This window comes from Simochromis diagramma, unplaced genomic scaffold (genome assembly GCF_900408965.1).
Source record: "Simochromis diagramma unplaced genomic scaffold, fSimDia1.1 OVJJ01000421.1, whole genome shotgun sequence".
Classification (NCBI taxonomy): Eukaryota; Metazoa; Chordata; class Actinopteri; order Cichliformes; family Cichlidae; genus Simochromis; species Simochromis diagramma.
The window spans coordinates 10,289,890-10,307,514 of record NW_024387250.1 but is presented as its reverse complement, the minus strand read 5'-3'; the positions used below and the strand labels follow the sequence as shown (position 1 = coordinate 10,307,514).

General features: G+C 40.9%; 1 protein-coding gene across 1 annotated transcript in view; it reads left to right on the top strand.

The window, feature by feature from the left end:
- LOC120714827 (serine protease HTRA1A-like) overlaps positions 1 to 17,625 on the top strand; it is a 30,745-nt gene that overhangs the window by 12,253 nt on the left and 867 nt on the right. Inside the window, exons 3-8 of the mRNA XM_040001330.1 lie at positions 514 to 718; positions 13,514 to 13,708; positions 13,797 to 13,829; positions 13,910 to 14,024; positions 15,863 to 15,926; positions 16,065 to 16,160. Coding sequence (XP_039857264.1) covers positions 514 to 718; positions 13,514 to 13,708; positions 13,797 to 13,829; positions 13,910 to 14,024; positions 15,863 to 15,926; positions 16,065 to 16,160 — 708 coding nt within the window. The remainder of the gene's footprint in view (positions 1 to 513; positions 719 to 13,513; positions 13,709 to 13,796; positions 13,830 to 13,909; positions 14,025 to 15,862; positions 15,927 to 16,064; positions 16,161 to 17,625) is intronic.

Sequence of the window (17,625 nt, the reverse complement as noted above, 5' to 3'; positions counted from 1 at the left end):
TAGAATTTACAACCTACCTGTGTACTTAAACACACTGCACCAGTTGGTAGAGCACCTTATTCTCAAGTTTAGTCTTTCATCTTCTTTTTAAAAATCATCCGACCAGATTTTTGTGCTTTTTAATCTCTGCTTCTTGTTCTTTGACACTTTGATTCTTCATCTGTCTCATCTCTCTTCTGTCTGTCACCATCACTTGTGAAGTGGTTTTTTTTGAAGGTCAAAACCCTCTGATTTTCAGATTTCTGTCTCTCCTTCATCCATCGTTGTTTCACTTAGATCTGTCTCTTGTTTTATTCATCTCTCCAGCTTAGCTTTATATACTCACCTTCTTACTGTTTATATATATATATATATATAGTATACATACTTTTGGTTTGCATTTAACACTTCTATTACACCATGTACTGCTTTATTTTACTATTCTGGAAAAACTGTTAAAGGGGAGAGGAAAGAATACCAGTAGTCTAACCTTTTCCTACTCTTTCCTAATGTCTCCCTTTCTTCCCTCCACAGGATGACTTATTCCAAGCGTGAAGTGGCAGTGGCCAGTGGTTCTGGTTTTGTTGTGTCTGAAGATGGCCAAATTGTGACCAATGCCCACGTGGTGGCCAATAAACACAGAGTGAAAGTGGAGCTAAAGAGCGGCGCCTCCTATGATGCCAAAATCAAAGACGTGGATGAGAAATCAGACATCGCCCTCATTAAGATCGACGCACCGGTTAGTTAAAGTGTCAGACTTCTAGAAATCTTGCAAAATTTAGAAGATGTGGTAGTTAGAGGTGTTCTCAGTGAACACCATTAATTTTTTGTTCGCTTTTGTTTTTCTTGCTTCGTATCTAAGCAAGCACACCATAAAAGGAATAGTTTTAAATACTGGAAATAGTCCTCATTCACTTTCCTGCCAAGAGTGAGATAAGAAGATCAATAAGACCATACATCTGTCTACATTAAACATTAAGCAAGAGCCAGATGTGCTGATTAGCTTTGTTTTCAGTGTAAAGACTTGGCAGTAGAGACTCAAAGCAGGCATGCACTTGGCTTCTGTTCGCCAAGAAATAATATGAGCATTTAACTACTTGTTTATAGTTATTTGACATTTCTATTTATGTACTGATTAAACAGACGAGACAAAGGTATGCTTTCAGTATTTCTCTGACAGTCTTTATGCGCATCTAAGCTAATTGCCTTTTGGCTTTTATTCTTAGCTAGCATGCAGACATGAGGGTGTTATTGAACTTCTAACAATATCTAATTTTCAGCTATAGAAGTATTTTCTAAAATTTCATGGTAAGTTTTTAATGATTTCTTTGAACTATCTGTTTTGCAGGGTGCAATGACTGTACATGTACATGTTTAATGACTTTAAATTTGGTGCACAAGTTTGAATTTATTTGGGATTTTATGTGATCCACACAGGGTCAGAATTATACAGGCTCAACTATATACAAACACCCCTATTAATATGTGGTTAATTTCCCTTAGCAAGTTTCACCTCTTGTTCTCTTGCTGCTGTGGCCAAATATCAGTCTTTGTCTCGTCTGACTGTAAAACGTTTCTCTAGAAGACATGTGGTTAGTGCATGTTGGCAGCTGCAAATTTTAGTCATGCTTACTGTTGTTGCAGGGCCTTCTTTCCTGGTCAGCCCCCTATTGATCCATGGTGGTGTAAAACTTTCTTTTCTATGTACAGTAAAGCTGGTGTTGCAGTAGTTTCCAGTTCATGGCAGGCTTGTGTCTTGGTATTTCCTGGGTTGTTTTTAAGCATTTTAACCAATTTTCTCTCATCTGAGGGTGACACTTTGGCTCTTCTTGCAGACTTTGGCAAAGTTGTCACAATTCTGATTAACTTATACATTTGTTTGAACTGATGATCTTTGAATATCCAGTATTTTAGAAATGGCTCCAAGACACCTTCATAACTTGTGTAAAGCTACAATTCGTCTTCTTACATCTTTGCTGAATTCGTTGGACTCTCCCATTGTTCTTTTTCTTTTTTTTTTGTTCTGAGTATTGGTCAGCATTGATCATTGAGTCAAACAAATCCTTTTTATCCTGACAAAGACAAACTACCAGCTGCAATGAATCATGATCACTGAGAAGTTAGTAGACCTTGGCCTTTTCTTTAACTTTTCAAGTTAATAGATCCTTCAGAACCTTCAGAGTCACTTATTAAATGATTTAAGTAAATGTATGTATGTATATATTTGACTTTTGACTGTAGTGATAAAATCTGAACCAATTCTTGTTTTTTAAAATGCTGTACAATTATTCCACCATTATATTAGCATGTTTTCCATGCCCTTGATGACTGTACATAAATGTCCCACCACATCTGTTTATCTAGTCCCATACTGCAGTGACTGTAAAGGGAAACAGCTTTTACAAAATTACAGACATACCATTGTGTGTCTATTGCCATGTATGTACAAGTCTCTGAATTGGTTTCACTGAGTACTGTACTGAGTTCATTTGGCCAAATTAAGGCTTGACAAATAAGCATTTATCCAAAGAGTCCTGAGTTAGTTGAAGTGAAAAAGTCTGCAAAGGTATTTTTGACCAAGCTTTCTGAAGTCACAGCCAGCACAACAGAATAAAAATATTAACTCACGGTTTTGTAATTCTCCCGTTAAACTGCTGTTAAAAAACTATTTTGTTGGTTTGGCGATTCAAGTCTGGAATGACAGTGTTCCAAATTTAGCCTAGTACTCAGAGTGCAAGTGAAGCAAAGTGAGCATGCAGGTGCAACCAGATGGGTCTTTAAAACACAGCTGGCTTGCAGTCAGTCCAGATCTTGTTAGTGTTCATACACAACAAGCTGCAAAAACAACTAACAGATACTACAATGCTCGTTTCACAACCAATTTGCAGAGACACTCACTTATTCCTGGCAGGTAAAAATCTATGGACGGTGTTGATATTTAAAGGAAAACGCATTGCTTTGTAGCACATATGTTTGTTGCATTTTCTCTCCAGTTCTCTCAATGTCCCTATCTGTCTGCGTTTTTGTCTGTCTACTGGACCAGAGGGATCCACGTTGCATGTTAATCACAGCCAGTCATGTGAAGGAATGTGTGGCAGAGAGCCACGGCCTATTGACTGCGAATCATAGCAGAGCTGCATTAGGGAGCTCACTCTCATGGCTCTGTGACACAGCTGAAAAGTTGGTCACGATTGCAGAGTGAGGTGTGTTACAAAGACCCCCCCAACCACCCTTAAGTCTGAAGAGGTTGAAGCATTCAGGTTTTGTTCGGTCCACAATGTGAGCAAGGAGTGCAGAAAAGAGCAGTGACATGTGCTTTGTGTTTGTTCATTCTATGATAAAACCTGTTCAGTCTGTTGATGACAGTCAGTCTGGTCTTTATTGAGGGGGATTTCCCCTGTTTGTTTGCAGCACATGGTCAGTGGCTGTGCAGATTCAGGAATGACTGGTACTTATAACATGTAGTAACATAAAGATATAGGCCGTTTAAGAATCTTCATCATCATAGAAACCTTTCACTGCACATGCATTTGAAACATTTCGATGCATCAGACTTTTTCTTGATAAACAACAAACCTGCTTTACTAAAAATTGCCTGCAAAATAAGAAGCAGGTAATTTGAGTAGGTTTGCTGTAATTCAAGACATTCAACACTATGAGTATGAAGTGTTTGTTTTATATGAAGCCAGAATGAGTTATCCAGACCATGTGTCAGCGATGAAGCCCCAGAAGACCTGTGGTCACTTTGCAAAGGCACCATTATTTAGATTTTCATTTGGAACTCGGATTTCTGTTAATGTGCAGAACTTAGTGTGTGGAACTAGTGAGAGTTATTAGATGGAAAATTAGACGATGAGTCTGTTATAATGTGAGGGCGGGAGGGCAAGCAAAGTTGGTTTGCATTAAAAGGGACATTAAAACCATGCAGAATAATTACCTCGGGTTGTTTAATTATAGCACCTAAAGTGTAATAACCACATATTTCAACTTCATAATAGTCTTCTTTTATTACCACAGTTTTAGACGACAGAGTAATGTCAACATAAAATCTGAGGTATGAATAGGAAGACTTCAAATAAGCCATCGTGATAGTAGCCAAAGGTTAGTGAAGCCTCCAGCACAGCAACTTAACCATCAGCATCTTAGTGTTTTCAAACTGGATGTTATGAGTAAAGGGGCAGTTCTGACCATGAAACCAAAGACTTCCCACTCATACTGTTGAACATCCTGCTTTATACTACATTTTACTGTAAAGGTGAGTCTGTGCTCACAGACTAAGTAGCCAAAGGATCGTTTTCCCCTAGACTCCTCTGAAAGCACACATTTTTGTAACTAGAGGATCATCCACTGGTGGCTATTAAAAATAGGATTTAAAGGGACGTTAGGAATGGTTTGACTTTCAGATCCAAAAGCTACATCCATCTTTTATATACAGTCTGTAATCCATATCATTAAAATGACACTTTTAGTTTTGAAGATGTTAATAGCTGAATTTGGCAGAGAATGATTCATTCAATGCCTATTCACTGTCTATGAATAAATCAACAAAAAGTGATGTTGGCTATTTCTATATCATATTCATTTTCAGAGTAAGTAAGAAAAAGCAAATATTCTCTTGTTTAAGCTTTCTATTTTTTGTGTTCAGAAAGATTTGAGGGATTTTAATTTTTTAAAGCTACAGAGGTCAGTTTTCAGCTATTTTGTTGCTGAAAGTCTTCCATCGTCCCCTCCATCAGTCATCATTTGCCTTTGCTTACCAGCCCCAATAGTGTTCTTCCAGTTAAATAAAAGCTAATTGTTTACAATGTCAGCAGTATAGAAGCAGCCAAAAATAATCAATAAAACTCCACAATGGTACAATTGTTTATGAGTGAAAAAGTTTAAAGTTAAGTTTTCCCTGACTGTATAATGAATCTCTTCTCTTTTCTTTCTCTCTCTTTTTCTATGCGAAACTAGAGTTTATTGGTAGCAGGGCCCAGTCTGTTCCTGGGGCTGTGGTCTGCCCCTCAGCTCTGGGGAACACATTAGTCTGTCTACAGCAGCTGGAACTTCAGAGGGGGACGGAAAGAGGGGGAAAAAGTGCTGTGCTCACTTGTTCCTGTGTAGAGAGTATGGGGGGAAAGAGAAAGCAAGAGGGACAGAGAATGAGAGGGTGATGTGGCCAAGGCCTGGAAAATGGATCCACATGTCTGAAGGACTTTGTGAGCTAATAGGTTAATGATTGCACTGTGTGATGCGCGTGATGGAGCCCATCAAGCTTCAGGTTTTTAAGTCTTTCAGACCCCTGTTCACTTGTACCTGTAAGTGATTCCAAAGCCTGTTGGACATTTGTTTACTTAGGCTGATAGAGAGCCCCACAGACTGCCTCGGAAGAACTTCAAAATGTTCCAAATGTCCCGTGCAGTATGTCATATTTTTTAATGTTTCAGTTTATGGCTTAATCCTGAGCAGTTATTAAAAAGTGATTTGGTTGCTTTAATAAAATGCAAATGTACTGCCATGCATTATCTTTGACTCTGCAGCTAAAAAGCCTCTTACCTCTTTACTTCAAAGTCCCTTAAGACTGCAGCTCTGTATAGTAATCCAGTGCAAGAGCTCTACTTGACCACAGGAAGGCTGTGGTGTGTGATGTGTGTGTTAGGAACATCCATCCATCCATCCATCCATTGGGGCAGGAACTCGTCCCTGACCCAGAGTGGGCACTCCAACCTTTTCCAGCTGAGGACCATGGCCTCAGATTTGTAGGTCCTGATTCTCATTCCCAGAGGTACCGCCCCTGATCTCCACTCAACATTGGAGAGGCGTGTCAACCAGGACAGCCCAACAACATCCAGAGCCTTCAGGAACTCAGGGCAGACCTCATCCCCCCCCAGGGGCTCTGCCACCAAGGCATTGTTTAACTGCCTCAGTGACCTCGCCCCCGGAGATTGGCCGATCATCCCCCTCGCCCCCAGACTCTGCTTCCTCCACAGAAGATGTGCCAGTGGGTTTAAGGAGGTCCTTGAAGTATTCCTTCCACCGCCCAACAATTTTCTCAGTCAAAGTCAGCAGCACTCCACCCACACTATACACAGTGCAGGTAGAGCACCTGACCCGAAGGCGCAGGGAACAAACTCTCGTCCACTGGGAGAAACCCCAACATACAGGCAGCAAGCCAAGGGGTTACTAGGATACCTACCCCAGCCCGCCGCCTCTCACCAGGGGCAACTCCAGATTGAGACAGAGTCCAGTCCCTCTCCAGAAGACTGGTTCCAGAGCCCAAGCCATGCGTTGAGGTGAGCCCGACTATATCTAGCTGGTACCTCCCAACCTCATGCACTCAGGCTCCTTCCCCACCAGAGAGGTGACATTCCATGTTCCTATTGCCAGTCTTGGTAGCTGGGGATCGGTCTGCCAGGGCATCCGCTCCTGGCCGCCAGCCACCACACAATGCGCCCAACCCCTACGTCTCCTCCTGTGGGTGATGGCCCGGCAGGAGGATGGGCCCATGTCCCTTTTTCGGGCTGTGCCTGACCGGGCCCCATGGACTAAGGCCTGGCCAACAGACGCTCCCTAGCCCTGGCTCCAGGCTGGGGCCCTGGTAACCCTATCCCGAGCAGGGTGAACTGTTCCCTTGGTGTTCTACTCATGGGGGTGTTCTGAATTGCTCTTTGTCTGGTCCCTCACCCAGGATCAATTTGCCATGGGAGACTCTACCAGGGGGCAGAAGCCCCTGGACAACATAGTCCCTGGGATCCCTGGGGCACACGAACCCCTCCACCACGATAAGGTAGTGATTTGCGTAGGGGGTGGAATAGTGAGGACAAAATGTTAAAATTACCGAACTCTACCTTAATTTCAATGATAGTCATCTTCTAAAGATATTGTGAAAGTGATTGAGCTTTTTGTTCAGGTATATTAAAATTTAAACTGCAATTGTTAACAATGGCGAGGGCATGAAATAGAAAGTCTTGGTGGGATATTCATTATCCCCTATCTGGATATCCTAGGCCTTGAAAAATAGGCCACTGCCTCCAGAGAAGTGAACAAAGTAGCTGAATCTGGCCATCGCATTTTGTATTATTTGTAGGCAACAGAGCAAGCAGCCATGATTTTAGATAGTGCAAACTGACCCCTGCATACTAAATTAAAATCTGCTTTTGCCCACTTACATCTGAAATCACCGAGAGGCTAAATGCTGAGCTATAAATGTGCCATCAATATCACTGTAAGTGTAAATCCTAGAATGGGTGAAAAAAAGCTTTTTGAAGATAAGATGACTCAAAAAGATTCAAAGTTAATCAGTCATTAACTTTTTCTCAGCTTTACAAGTGCTGTATTGTGGTAAAACAAGTCTTTTATTCTCCATGTGTTCTCATGCAACAATAGAACTGTTTTTACTGGCGATCAACATTTTTAACCAGTCTCTCTGGGAAATTTGCCTGGTGTTGGTTTGGACAGGGCTGGATTTTGTGTGCATCTGTGTCTGTGTTATGTGAATGTCCATAAAGCAGCCTGCACTGATCTGTTTATTTTGTCTGTTTATATTAGTAACACTGGGTAAATATTTCTGCAGAAGATGCCCACATTTCATTTGAAATCCCTCAATTAACAGAGGTGATAGACAAAAGCAGTTATTCAAACCATTATGAAAGTGTATGAGTCCGCATTTGTCCACATGGGTGTAAGACAGCTCACTGCGGGGACGTGGAGTGCCAGTGGAAAGACACTGTGTGTCGCCTTTGGAGACAGGCAAAAAGGAAATTAATCACTTCCTCCTCCCTTCCTGAGCTATCTATTCTCCTTCATCTCTCTCCTCTGTAACCAAAAAGGTTCCCAGGCCTAAAGATGCAGTAGTATGGGAAAAGAGCCAAGGAAAATGGACACATAGACACACATAGTTTTACCCGACTGGGTGTTGACACTCATTGTCTTGGCCTACTTTTTTGATATGTAATTGTTTTCTTGGCAACAGCCTTTCCCACGGGATTTACCGGCATATTTGACTCAGTGCTGATTATCAATAACCTTTATTGTTTCCCTAATGACACAAGGTATGATGCATCTTCAGCTATGTAAGTATGAGACAACTGCAAGCTATTTTAAAGGCAGCTGAGTGAACCCGTGTTTTAAGGTTAGTCCACTCAGATTTTTTTTTTTAAAAAGTCACATTTGCTCCAGTGGCATATAAACAAGGACACAGGCTTTTGGCCCTGTTTAAAACCCTGCTCTGAAACCAAGCACACTCGCTACTTATGTTTAAGTGTAATTAGAGTTTTTACATTCATAAATCAGCAGTGACACATCTTCCGGGAAACAAATGAATCTACAGATTGCATTTTGAATCTTTTTTACAAGTTTTGTTAGTTTCATTTCCTCAGACATATCAGGCAATTAATAAGAAGCCCGAAATTGTAGGAAAATGCATAGCTTTCGGTTCTCTCCACTAACACAGAGATGTAACATGTAATGTCAGATTGATTGTGCTGATTTGTGTTGTCACCTGACAAAGGCCCTCTCTGAACCAGAAAAAAAATGTTTTAAAAGTGCACAGTTATAGGCTCCAAAATGTAAACACCACTCATATTTATTGCATTATCGGGGACAGATATCTCAAATCCAGTACAAAATTAGGCTAAGGCATCATATATCTAGGTATAACTGTTTGGTTCTTAATCTGGATAGATGACACATTACCTTTAGCTAGTTTTTCCTGGCTTTTATTTATTGGCTTTTAATAGGTCTAATAATTGGCATGAAAGGCAAACAGGAAGTAAAGTGACCTCTTTTTCATTGGAACCATTTCCATGCACTGCTAGCACCTGCACGTTACCATCAAACGGGTGAGCCCAAAGTTGGAAACACTGATGTCAGTGGCTCTGGGAGGTGCCATCGTAGTTAATTTGCCAATGACCTGCAGATTCTTTTTGCCATGATTTTTTTCCTGTCTTTTTTACCCCAGCTTTTGATACATAATGCTATATAATGTTGCTTGTCGATCTAATCAAAATGTAGATTGCTTCTCCAAAGACAAAAGGCAAAACTGGCACCCGAGCCATAACAGTAACAACACGGACACGGTGTCGGAAAATGTGGAAAGGGTCAGGGAGAATGTTAGGGGCAGATAGATGGTTAAAAAAATGAAGCTTGAGGACTTGATCCATTTTTTATATCTCCTGTTATACTCAGGGTCAGCACAAGTATGGCATATTCCAGCACATACTGGCCAAGAGGTTGGCTCAACCCCAAAGTAGCTACCAGCCTTAAAAGAACAGAAACATCTTGAGCGCCATGTAAATACTTCAAGTAAAAGAGAAATGAACCATATTATGCTGTCCGATCTCTCCCCTGGAGCAAACGAACCCACTAGACCTCCTCTGCTCTCATCACTGTGATTTGCACAGTTCGAAGTTTTGCGGTGTCTAGCCAGAACTGAGATGTCCTTTAGTGCTCGTAAGCGTTCATGCTACAGAGTGAAATGTGTCCAGATCTCGCAGACATATGTTTGCTCTTATTCTCAAGAACATATGGAACCTATAGTGGAGTGGTTTCCGCACTGGTGTCAGCAAGGATATGGTTTCACCCAGTGTGACGTGGACACCTACAAAGTGGGAAATGCCTATTTTATGTGCTGATTGTGACTTTACATTCTTCTACAAAATTTTCTCAAATTATAAATAGTGAAGTAATTACCTATTTACTTATTTTGTACTTGTGCTATCATTCATGTAAATGAGTCCATTGTACACCATTGTACACCGTGCAACCGCTCAGGCTCACAAGCACACAAACACAGTCAGCATAGCCTCTTTCAGTCTCCTGAGCATGATCTTCTTATTCCATTATTTGATGTTATGTACTGCATGAGCATGCTGAATCCTGCCACATTTTTAACTGCATCAGCACAACCTCGAGGGCAAGTTCAGCAAGTAAAACCCTATACCTTAGTGTACTTACGAATTTTGTAAAGTAGAGCTTTGTAAAATATGCCCACCTTGCTTTGAAGACACCTGCATGAAGGAAACATTAGAGGCCATGTGACTGCATATGAGCTTTAATACAGTTCAGGTCATGCACTGACCCAACCCCAGCTTCTGTTTCTGAATATGTGTATTTTGACGTGGTCTAGCTGTATATCTAAGCAGTGCCAGGTGTGTGGGATTTAATTTACAGACTTCAGTTTGTGAGGGTTCACGCTTAGGCGACCTCCTCCCTTTCTCTGAGTGATTATATGTGTGTCCACATGTGCCTTAGACACTATTAAGCCTCAGTCCATCTTAGTTTGCCTGGAGTTAAAGTTTGCACCTGGTCTAGTCATAAAAAGGTAGTTAGTGTAATGGCTTTTAAATGAGGCTCCAAACGACCCAAGCTTTAACATCAAACATTGATACATCCCTTTATAGCAACTCTACAGCTATTTTCAAGTCTTTCTGTGGGGTTGTCAACCAGCATATTCTTCTCACTGTCCTTTCGCCAAACCTCTCTGTGTGCAGGCGGTTGAACAAATACTCTGCTAGGCGACAACAGATTTTACGAAAGCTTTGAATTTTTCTCAGTAATGTGTCGCTTACAGCTGCCTCTTTGGGTAACATAAACAAAGCTGTTTAAATCTCCTTTCCTCAATCTGATGACCCACTTCTCTCTATTATCTAAACACTCAAGAATGTGGAAAACACAGATTCTTTTGGGCAAGAAAAGAGAGGATAATCTATGGCATCATTGCCATAATATGAGGTAATGAAACAGTCTCAAGCCTAACAAAACAAGAGCCCTTTATTTAAGAAGAAAAAAAAAATCTATCCTCATAGACCTCATCAGATCAGACTTTTTTCTTTTTTTTTTTTGTTCTATAAATGTTACCGTGGCTGTCGTTTTTTTTCTTTCTACATCTTAAGCCAAAAATATTTTTGGGGGTAATAAGCTGGCTCCTGACGTAACTTTGATTCACTCTTTCGTCTCACATTCTCAGACTCTCTTCCTGTGGTTTGTGGTGTTTGTTGTTCCCTTCTTTCACCTTGTCTCTTTCCTTTAAGTGCGGCTATAGTGTCTTTGGGTAAAGTACCAGTGCATTTGAAATAGCACGGTGAGTCACTTGGGTGGTCAGACGAGGCGGACTCACATGGCGAGATGATTTTCCACAAGTGATTCCAGATTGCTGACTAGTAACAATTAGTAAGTGATATGTAAGCTAGGGGTCTCTCGAAACTTTGGGGAGTCCACTCGCTCTGTGTTTGCTCTGCCCTCTCACCTAGGTGCTGTTTGCATGTCAGCCAACTTCTGCATTTTGCCCTGCATGTGCATGCTTTTTGTGAATGCAGTGTGATTTTTGCACGAGTGTGTGTGAGACCCAGGGTTAGGTAGAAACTTTTAAGCCGCAAACTGCTTGCATTTAATAAAGTCAGATCAGGTGGTAAGGTAGCAACAGTCACCATGACACAACCAGTATCACTAACTGTTATCAGAATCATGGTGACAGGCAGTGGGTAAATGCCTTGGCAGGGACTTGAATCCACCTGATGTCCTCTCTCTCTCTCCGCAGCATGTGTGTTTCTTTTTCTTCCTGTCTCCATCTGGTTATACTCTTATCTCACATGGAGTGTGACGGGAGGGGGGAGCTGGAGTGATTAAACAGACTGCTACTCCTGTGTCAGGTGTCTTTCTGTATGTGCCTGTGCATGCCAAATGCTTGTTTGCTGGATTGTGCGTACAGTTATGTAGCTTGTGCGTGTTGCCATATTTTTTTGTAACAAACCCTACAATGTTGAAACAAACTCACACTAATTGGGAACTAATCCTGCGACATTTATAGTAGTTGTGTTTGTATTTCTATATCTGTGTCTCTGTCAGCATGTGAGGTAAGATTGAAAGGTTCTCATCCTCACTATCTTTGTCATGTTCTAATAATAACTTCACCATGAGCACTGAGATCATTTACAGAAAGCTTTAACACGGTATCTCTGAAAAGATTTGTCTCTGACATTTTCACTGCAGCTCAGTTTTCTAAATGCATTTCAATTCGCTTATGAGTCGCATGTCTTTATTTAATCTACATCTGCAAACATGCATCGATGCAGAGAAAGTGTTTGCATGCGTTAGCAGTTAGGTATCCCCGATATAGTGCTGGGAATGATATAATTTTGCAAATTGCTTCCTACATGATCCCTTTGTCTGTGTACACTAAGATGTGCTACTGTCCCTGTGAACATTCACCCTCCTACGCCACCTATTTATAACCCTGAGTAAACAAAATGGATTCACAAGAGGAACTCTTGGGATAGGTACTTTTTTCCCCTCTAAGAAAGTTGCCTCCCTGCAGGTTATTGGGTACAACTGTATACAGACCCATGTGGATGTGGCATTACATATGCTTTGACTATGGACTATCCAGCAGAGATGATTTCATATAAAGAAGGAAATTGTCACTGTGGATGGATAAATATATTCTTTCGGTGTCTGAGGCAAGCACTCAGCAGCCTGGTTTCTACCACCCAGTGTAACAGGCCCAACCATAGCTTAAGGTACTCATTATTGACTGTAATATCTATCCATTTTCCAGCATCTGTGGTCTGTTGGCACACATTTGCCATTAGGAATCATTTCTCAGCCGAGAATAACCCTTTCAAATAACCCTTTCATCGTGATTATCAGTATTTTAGGTTGTTTGGCATAAATTTCCCTTCCCCCTGTGGTTTTAAAGTGGTAATTGTTTTTGTGTGGGAGCGGGACCATGCTGCATTGAGTGGGTTATGTTTAGAAGACTTGCAGTTTAGCTGTAATTCTTTTTCTGCTGTCCACTTATAAAACACCTGATCACGAGAAATGCTCAGCAGAGCGACTGCAAATGAAGCAACACTGAACTTGTGATTTTCTTTCAGAGTTACTTTTTTACATATTACTCAACTTTACTTGGAGGATGTTGAGGGAGCAAAGAAAATATAGTTTAGTTTTAAAGTGAATGCATTAAGTTAGTATAAGAATAGCTGAATAAGTTTAACTGCATCACTTGTTTTGTTTTCTGTTATTCTGTGCATAACTTGTAACTGAAAAGATGCAAAGATAAAAGTTAAAAATAGCAGATGACAGAGTAGCGTAGGCTAAATGTAGATGCTAGTTTCACAAATGATTCCCTATTCCTTTTATGGAGTCTGTCAAATGGCTAGAAAAATATCTGTGTGTGTGTGTCTGTGTGTGTGTGTTGGGGGGAGGGGGGTTCAAGACTATAACTCTACAGTAAGCTTATTGCGCAGAGAGACTGGACAGAAACGTTAGCATGTTTACATTTGCTGCTAAAATGCTAATACGCATATTAGCACAAAACACAAAAGGTGATGGAAGTGTTATTAGATTTTGCAGCATATTTGGCCATAAAGTCAGGTAATCACTAAAAGGAATGCAAATTATTCTGAGACATGAGTGGACTAGTTTGCAGACCATACTGTTGAGCTGACATTGCGCCTCTAAACCCTATCCTATCAATGCTAAAGAAATGCTTTCTTTACCTGCAAGCCTTGGATTCCAAATATAAACATACTGACCCTCTGTGTCCCACTTGCAGACCAAGCTTCCTGTACTTCTGCTGGGCCGTTCATCAGATTTGAGGCCAGGAGAGTTTGTGGTTGCTATTGGCAGCCCATTTTCCCTCCAGAATACGGTTACTACAGGAATTGTTAGCACTACTCAGCGAGGGGGCAGAGAGCTAGGCCTTCGCAACTCTGACATGGACTACATTCAAACTGATGCCATCATCAACGTAAATAAATAAAGCTGAATTGTCATTTCTCACTGAATTTCTTTTCTCGGATTACTACAGATAAGTTATTTACTTTTTTGGTTCACAGTACGGCAACTCTGGAGGGCCTCTGGTCAATCTGGTAAGCCAGAATTATATATATGTTTTTATGCTTCTACAATTCACCATTTACAGTCACTGAGTTGAGGTTTACTGGCATAGGATGGTGAAGTGATTGGGATTAACACGCTGAAGGTGACAGCGGGCATCTCCTTTGCCATACCCTCGGACAAGATTCGACAGTTCCTGGCCGAGTCATACGACAGGCAGTCCAGAGGTATGAGCTCTCACTGACACATTATTAATGTTCTCATTTTACTGGCTCTCTTCAATCACTTTTAGTATAGAAGCCAAGAGAGCTGGACCGTGATCTCAGTTAAATGAGCTATAATTCAGCTCACTAGTTCAGGAGTTTTTTTCGTTTTCATCTTTGTGTGATCTCTTGCGATATGTTCACTATATTTAGAGCTATGAGAATCCATGCCCAGCATTACCTAATAGAATTTTGACATTACAATAAACTAAAAAGAAAAATCTGTGCCAGTGCATATTAGTTTGTTTGTTTTTATTTTATGCTTTTTGCCCTTTTCATTGAGTAGTGTTTCATAAGAAATGAAATTCAGAAACTTACCTATATAAAGCAGACTTCACCTGATCCATGCAAATCAAAAAGGAAAATGCAAGTTGGTGTTTTCAAAAGCTTTTATAGACCAGCACTATAATACATATATAGTAAGTACATTTGATAATACAGCTATTCCTCTGACAGCAGTAGCCTGACTGCAAAAGTATCCTGATAAGCTGTTGAGAAATTGTTCACCTTTCCCGGATGTGTGCAGCCTGCAGCTGTGCAGTGGACATGAAGACCCAGCCTGTCTCAGACATGTTTAGTAGGAGACATATCAGGACTAAATGCTTGCCAAGAAAGTGCATGAATATCCTCCTGATCCAGAAAGTCCTGCACTACTGTGTCAGTGTCAGACATTGTTCTACTATTGTTCTACTAGCAGGGTGGACAGCTTATCTCAGCATCTCTGTCCAGATTTCCAGAAAGACCAATCAGATCAGAGTTGATGCTCATATGGAGATGCAAGGCTGCAGCAATAACTCAGACATGCATGCCAGCATCCACCATGCCAGCATCCCTGCCTTGGTCACAGGTGCAGCATGGTGGCACTGATGACAGTATTGAGCATATGCTGTTCTGAGGCCACTGCCTTGAGAATGCAATACCCTGAACCAATTCTGAGGTGGACAAGTGAGTTCATGTAATTGTTTGTTACACAAATGACTAATGCCTCCGCTAAGTAAAACCAGTGAACCAGAACAGAAAGCTACTCACGGGTTTTCTAAATGATGTACTGAGAAAAGGATCTCAAACAAAGATTCGAAACATATTTCACAGCGCAAAACCTGCATTTCTTATTTTCTTTATACCCTTTGAGATTGTTCACAGATTCGGCTACGTTTGAATCGCTCTCTAGAAGTCCTGTTGTGACACTCACTTGTAATGTATGCTGGCTGTCCCTCACTTTGTCAAAAACAGTGAACCTTCTAGTTGGATGAAAGGGACAAAGACACTGGGAGCTAAATATGGCTCAAGTAGGGCTGGTGAAAGGTGAAGATTGTCTCAGTCCTTCTGAAAACGTGCTGTCTTTTCAATAAAGTGCATATGCTACAGTTTTGGGAAAGTCCCTGCCACTTTGTTTCCCCTCTGAGGCCCCAGGATGTTGCAGTATAACTCCAACTTGACAGTCTTAGCCTCGAGGTCGAGCTGAATTCACAGTGCACATCCCATTGAATGCTTGAAAAAATGATGAGGATTCCCCTGGTCATATTCCTTTACTAAAGCACTGCCTTTGGGCAATGAAACTGCAGACTCCAACACAGAAAAGTGCTGTTTGGTCTCTGGTTTGTAGCTAGAGACCCAACTCCCATCACCAGTGATGATCCTCGAAATGTTTGATCACTATGGTGAAATCACAGGAGTGCACATACAAATGGTTATAACAGAACTGTTAGAGTGTGTGCGTGCGCGCGCGCATTGGGGAAGGGGGATGTTCCAATATGGTTCCTAATATGAGGTTAGAAGATAACTGAATATTCTATGTCCAGCCTTAGGGAGAACAGAAGCAAAGAAGAAGTATATTGGTGTGAGGATGATGACTCTCACTCCAGGGTAAGTTGCACACTTTTATGTACATAGCCATAGTGTTCAATCCCCAGAATGCAATAAATGAAACATTGTATTATACCCAGGTCACAGGGAATTGCAGAATTTTGTGTTTAACTCTCTCCTTTTTTCCCCTACCATTAGGCTAGCCAAAGAGCTGAAGACTCGACTCCGCGACTTCCCTGACATCACCTCGGGAGCTTATGTTATGGAGGTCATTGCAAAGACACCAGCTGCAATGTAAGCAATATATTATAAGTTTCCAAAGACACTGGCTCTGTAGAAGCTAACTTGATTGTAACTTTATGGATCTCAGTGAAGTGCAAATGGAGGTTCTATCTGACTCTAGCTATGGGATATTGTCTTTGGCTCGTAATACAATACATCTGCACTAAATTCACACAAGACTCTCATCACTCTCCACGCAGCCCCTGCTCGCCTCTCGAAATGCAAATAGATAGTATATTTCATTTCCTTTCTTAATTTTCTTTTCCTAGTTTAACCATCAAGAGGTTGCACACATGCCCAGAGCTTCCTACATAGCTGTCCTACTAGGATGTGAATTAATGGCTCACTCTAGCATGTCTAGAGTGCTTGGCCCTCTAAAATATCCCCCTCCTCCCACAATTGCGGCCCACTCCAATCAGCCACCACCACAACTCAGCAGAGTAGGGCGCGGGAGACGCTGAGGTCAGCTATTTCCTTCAAACCTCATGCAGGGAGGTTAGTAGCTGAACTGTGGTTTTCCTGCGCCTGCTCACCCATCCCACTATATAGTGGTCTGTCCTACAAGGTTTCATCAGTGTTTACTCATTGCTTAAATAACCCACCCTTTTGCATTATAACATTTCTGTGGTTCCTTTTATATTCTCTGTTTTGTTTTTTCTAGGCTCTGCTTTTTTCACTTTTGATCTCACTCTGTGTTATATTGGTTTATGGACTTTGGAATCTTGATTCTTCTGTAGGGAAGGGATTGTTTCTGTGGCGACCGAGTGCACTGAAATCCCAGTTTCAGCTCCGTTAATTGATGCTGTTGCAAGTGAAGGTGTGGTGGTCTATGTTTACATGTGGCTATGATTAAGCGGTTGTTTTAAGAGTCTGCTTTTGATATCACTGCTGGTTACTGCCTCAGTCTGTGCGTGATCCCCATTTTACTAGTTTGTTTTTTACATTGGAAGTGTTCTTTTAGTCAGTGTGTTTTTATTTTTGTCAACAGATGTTGATATAGAGGCTCACAGACCTGGAAACAATCCTACCAATAGCTGATTATGGCTATATAAAATGAAGAGTATTTCACCTCTATATTTTCTTTCCACTGAAATCTAAAGAGGGAACTATAGTTAAATTACATAAGAAGATGTATAAATTGTCATAAAACTAAACCACCAATGTGTTAAGGCATCTACACCCATGAACATTTATTTCATTTGATCATTCAGATTACTTTAATAGCTTAATTCATTTAAAAACATCACAGATTTTCTTAAAATGTAACACAGTGGAGGATGACCAAATATAAGCTTCAGTTCATATATGTGGAAATAAAGAATAACAATCAGTTCAGTGATTGGTATGGGATTTATTAACAATAGGATAAAACCAGTGGACTGACATTTTTATTTCCTACGTTCCTATGATTTTACAGTATTTTGTGCTCTGTTAATCAACATACAAAAAAATAGTGTATACAGTGATAGAAGGTGAC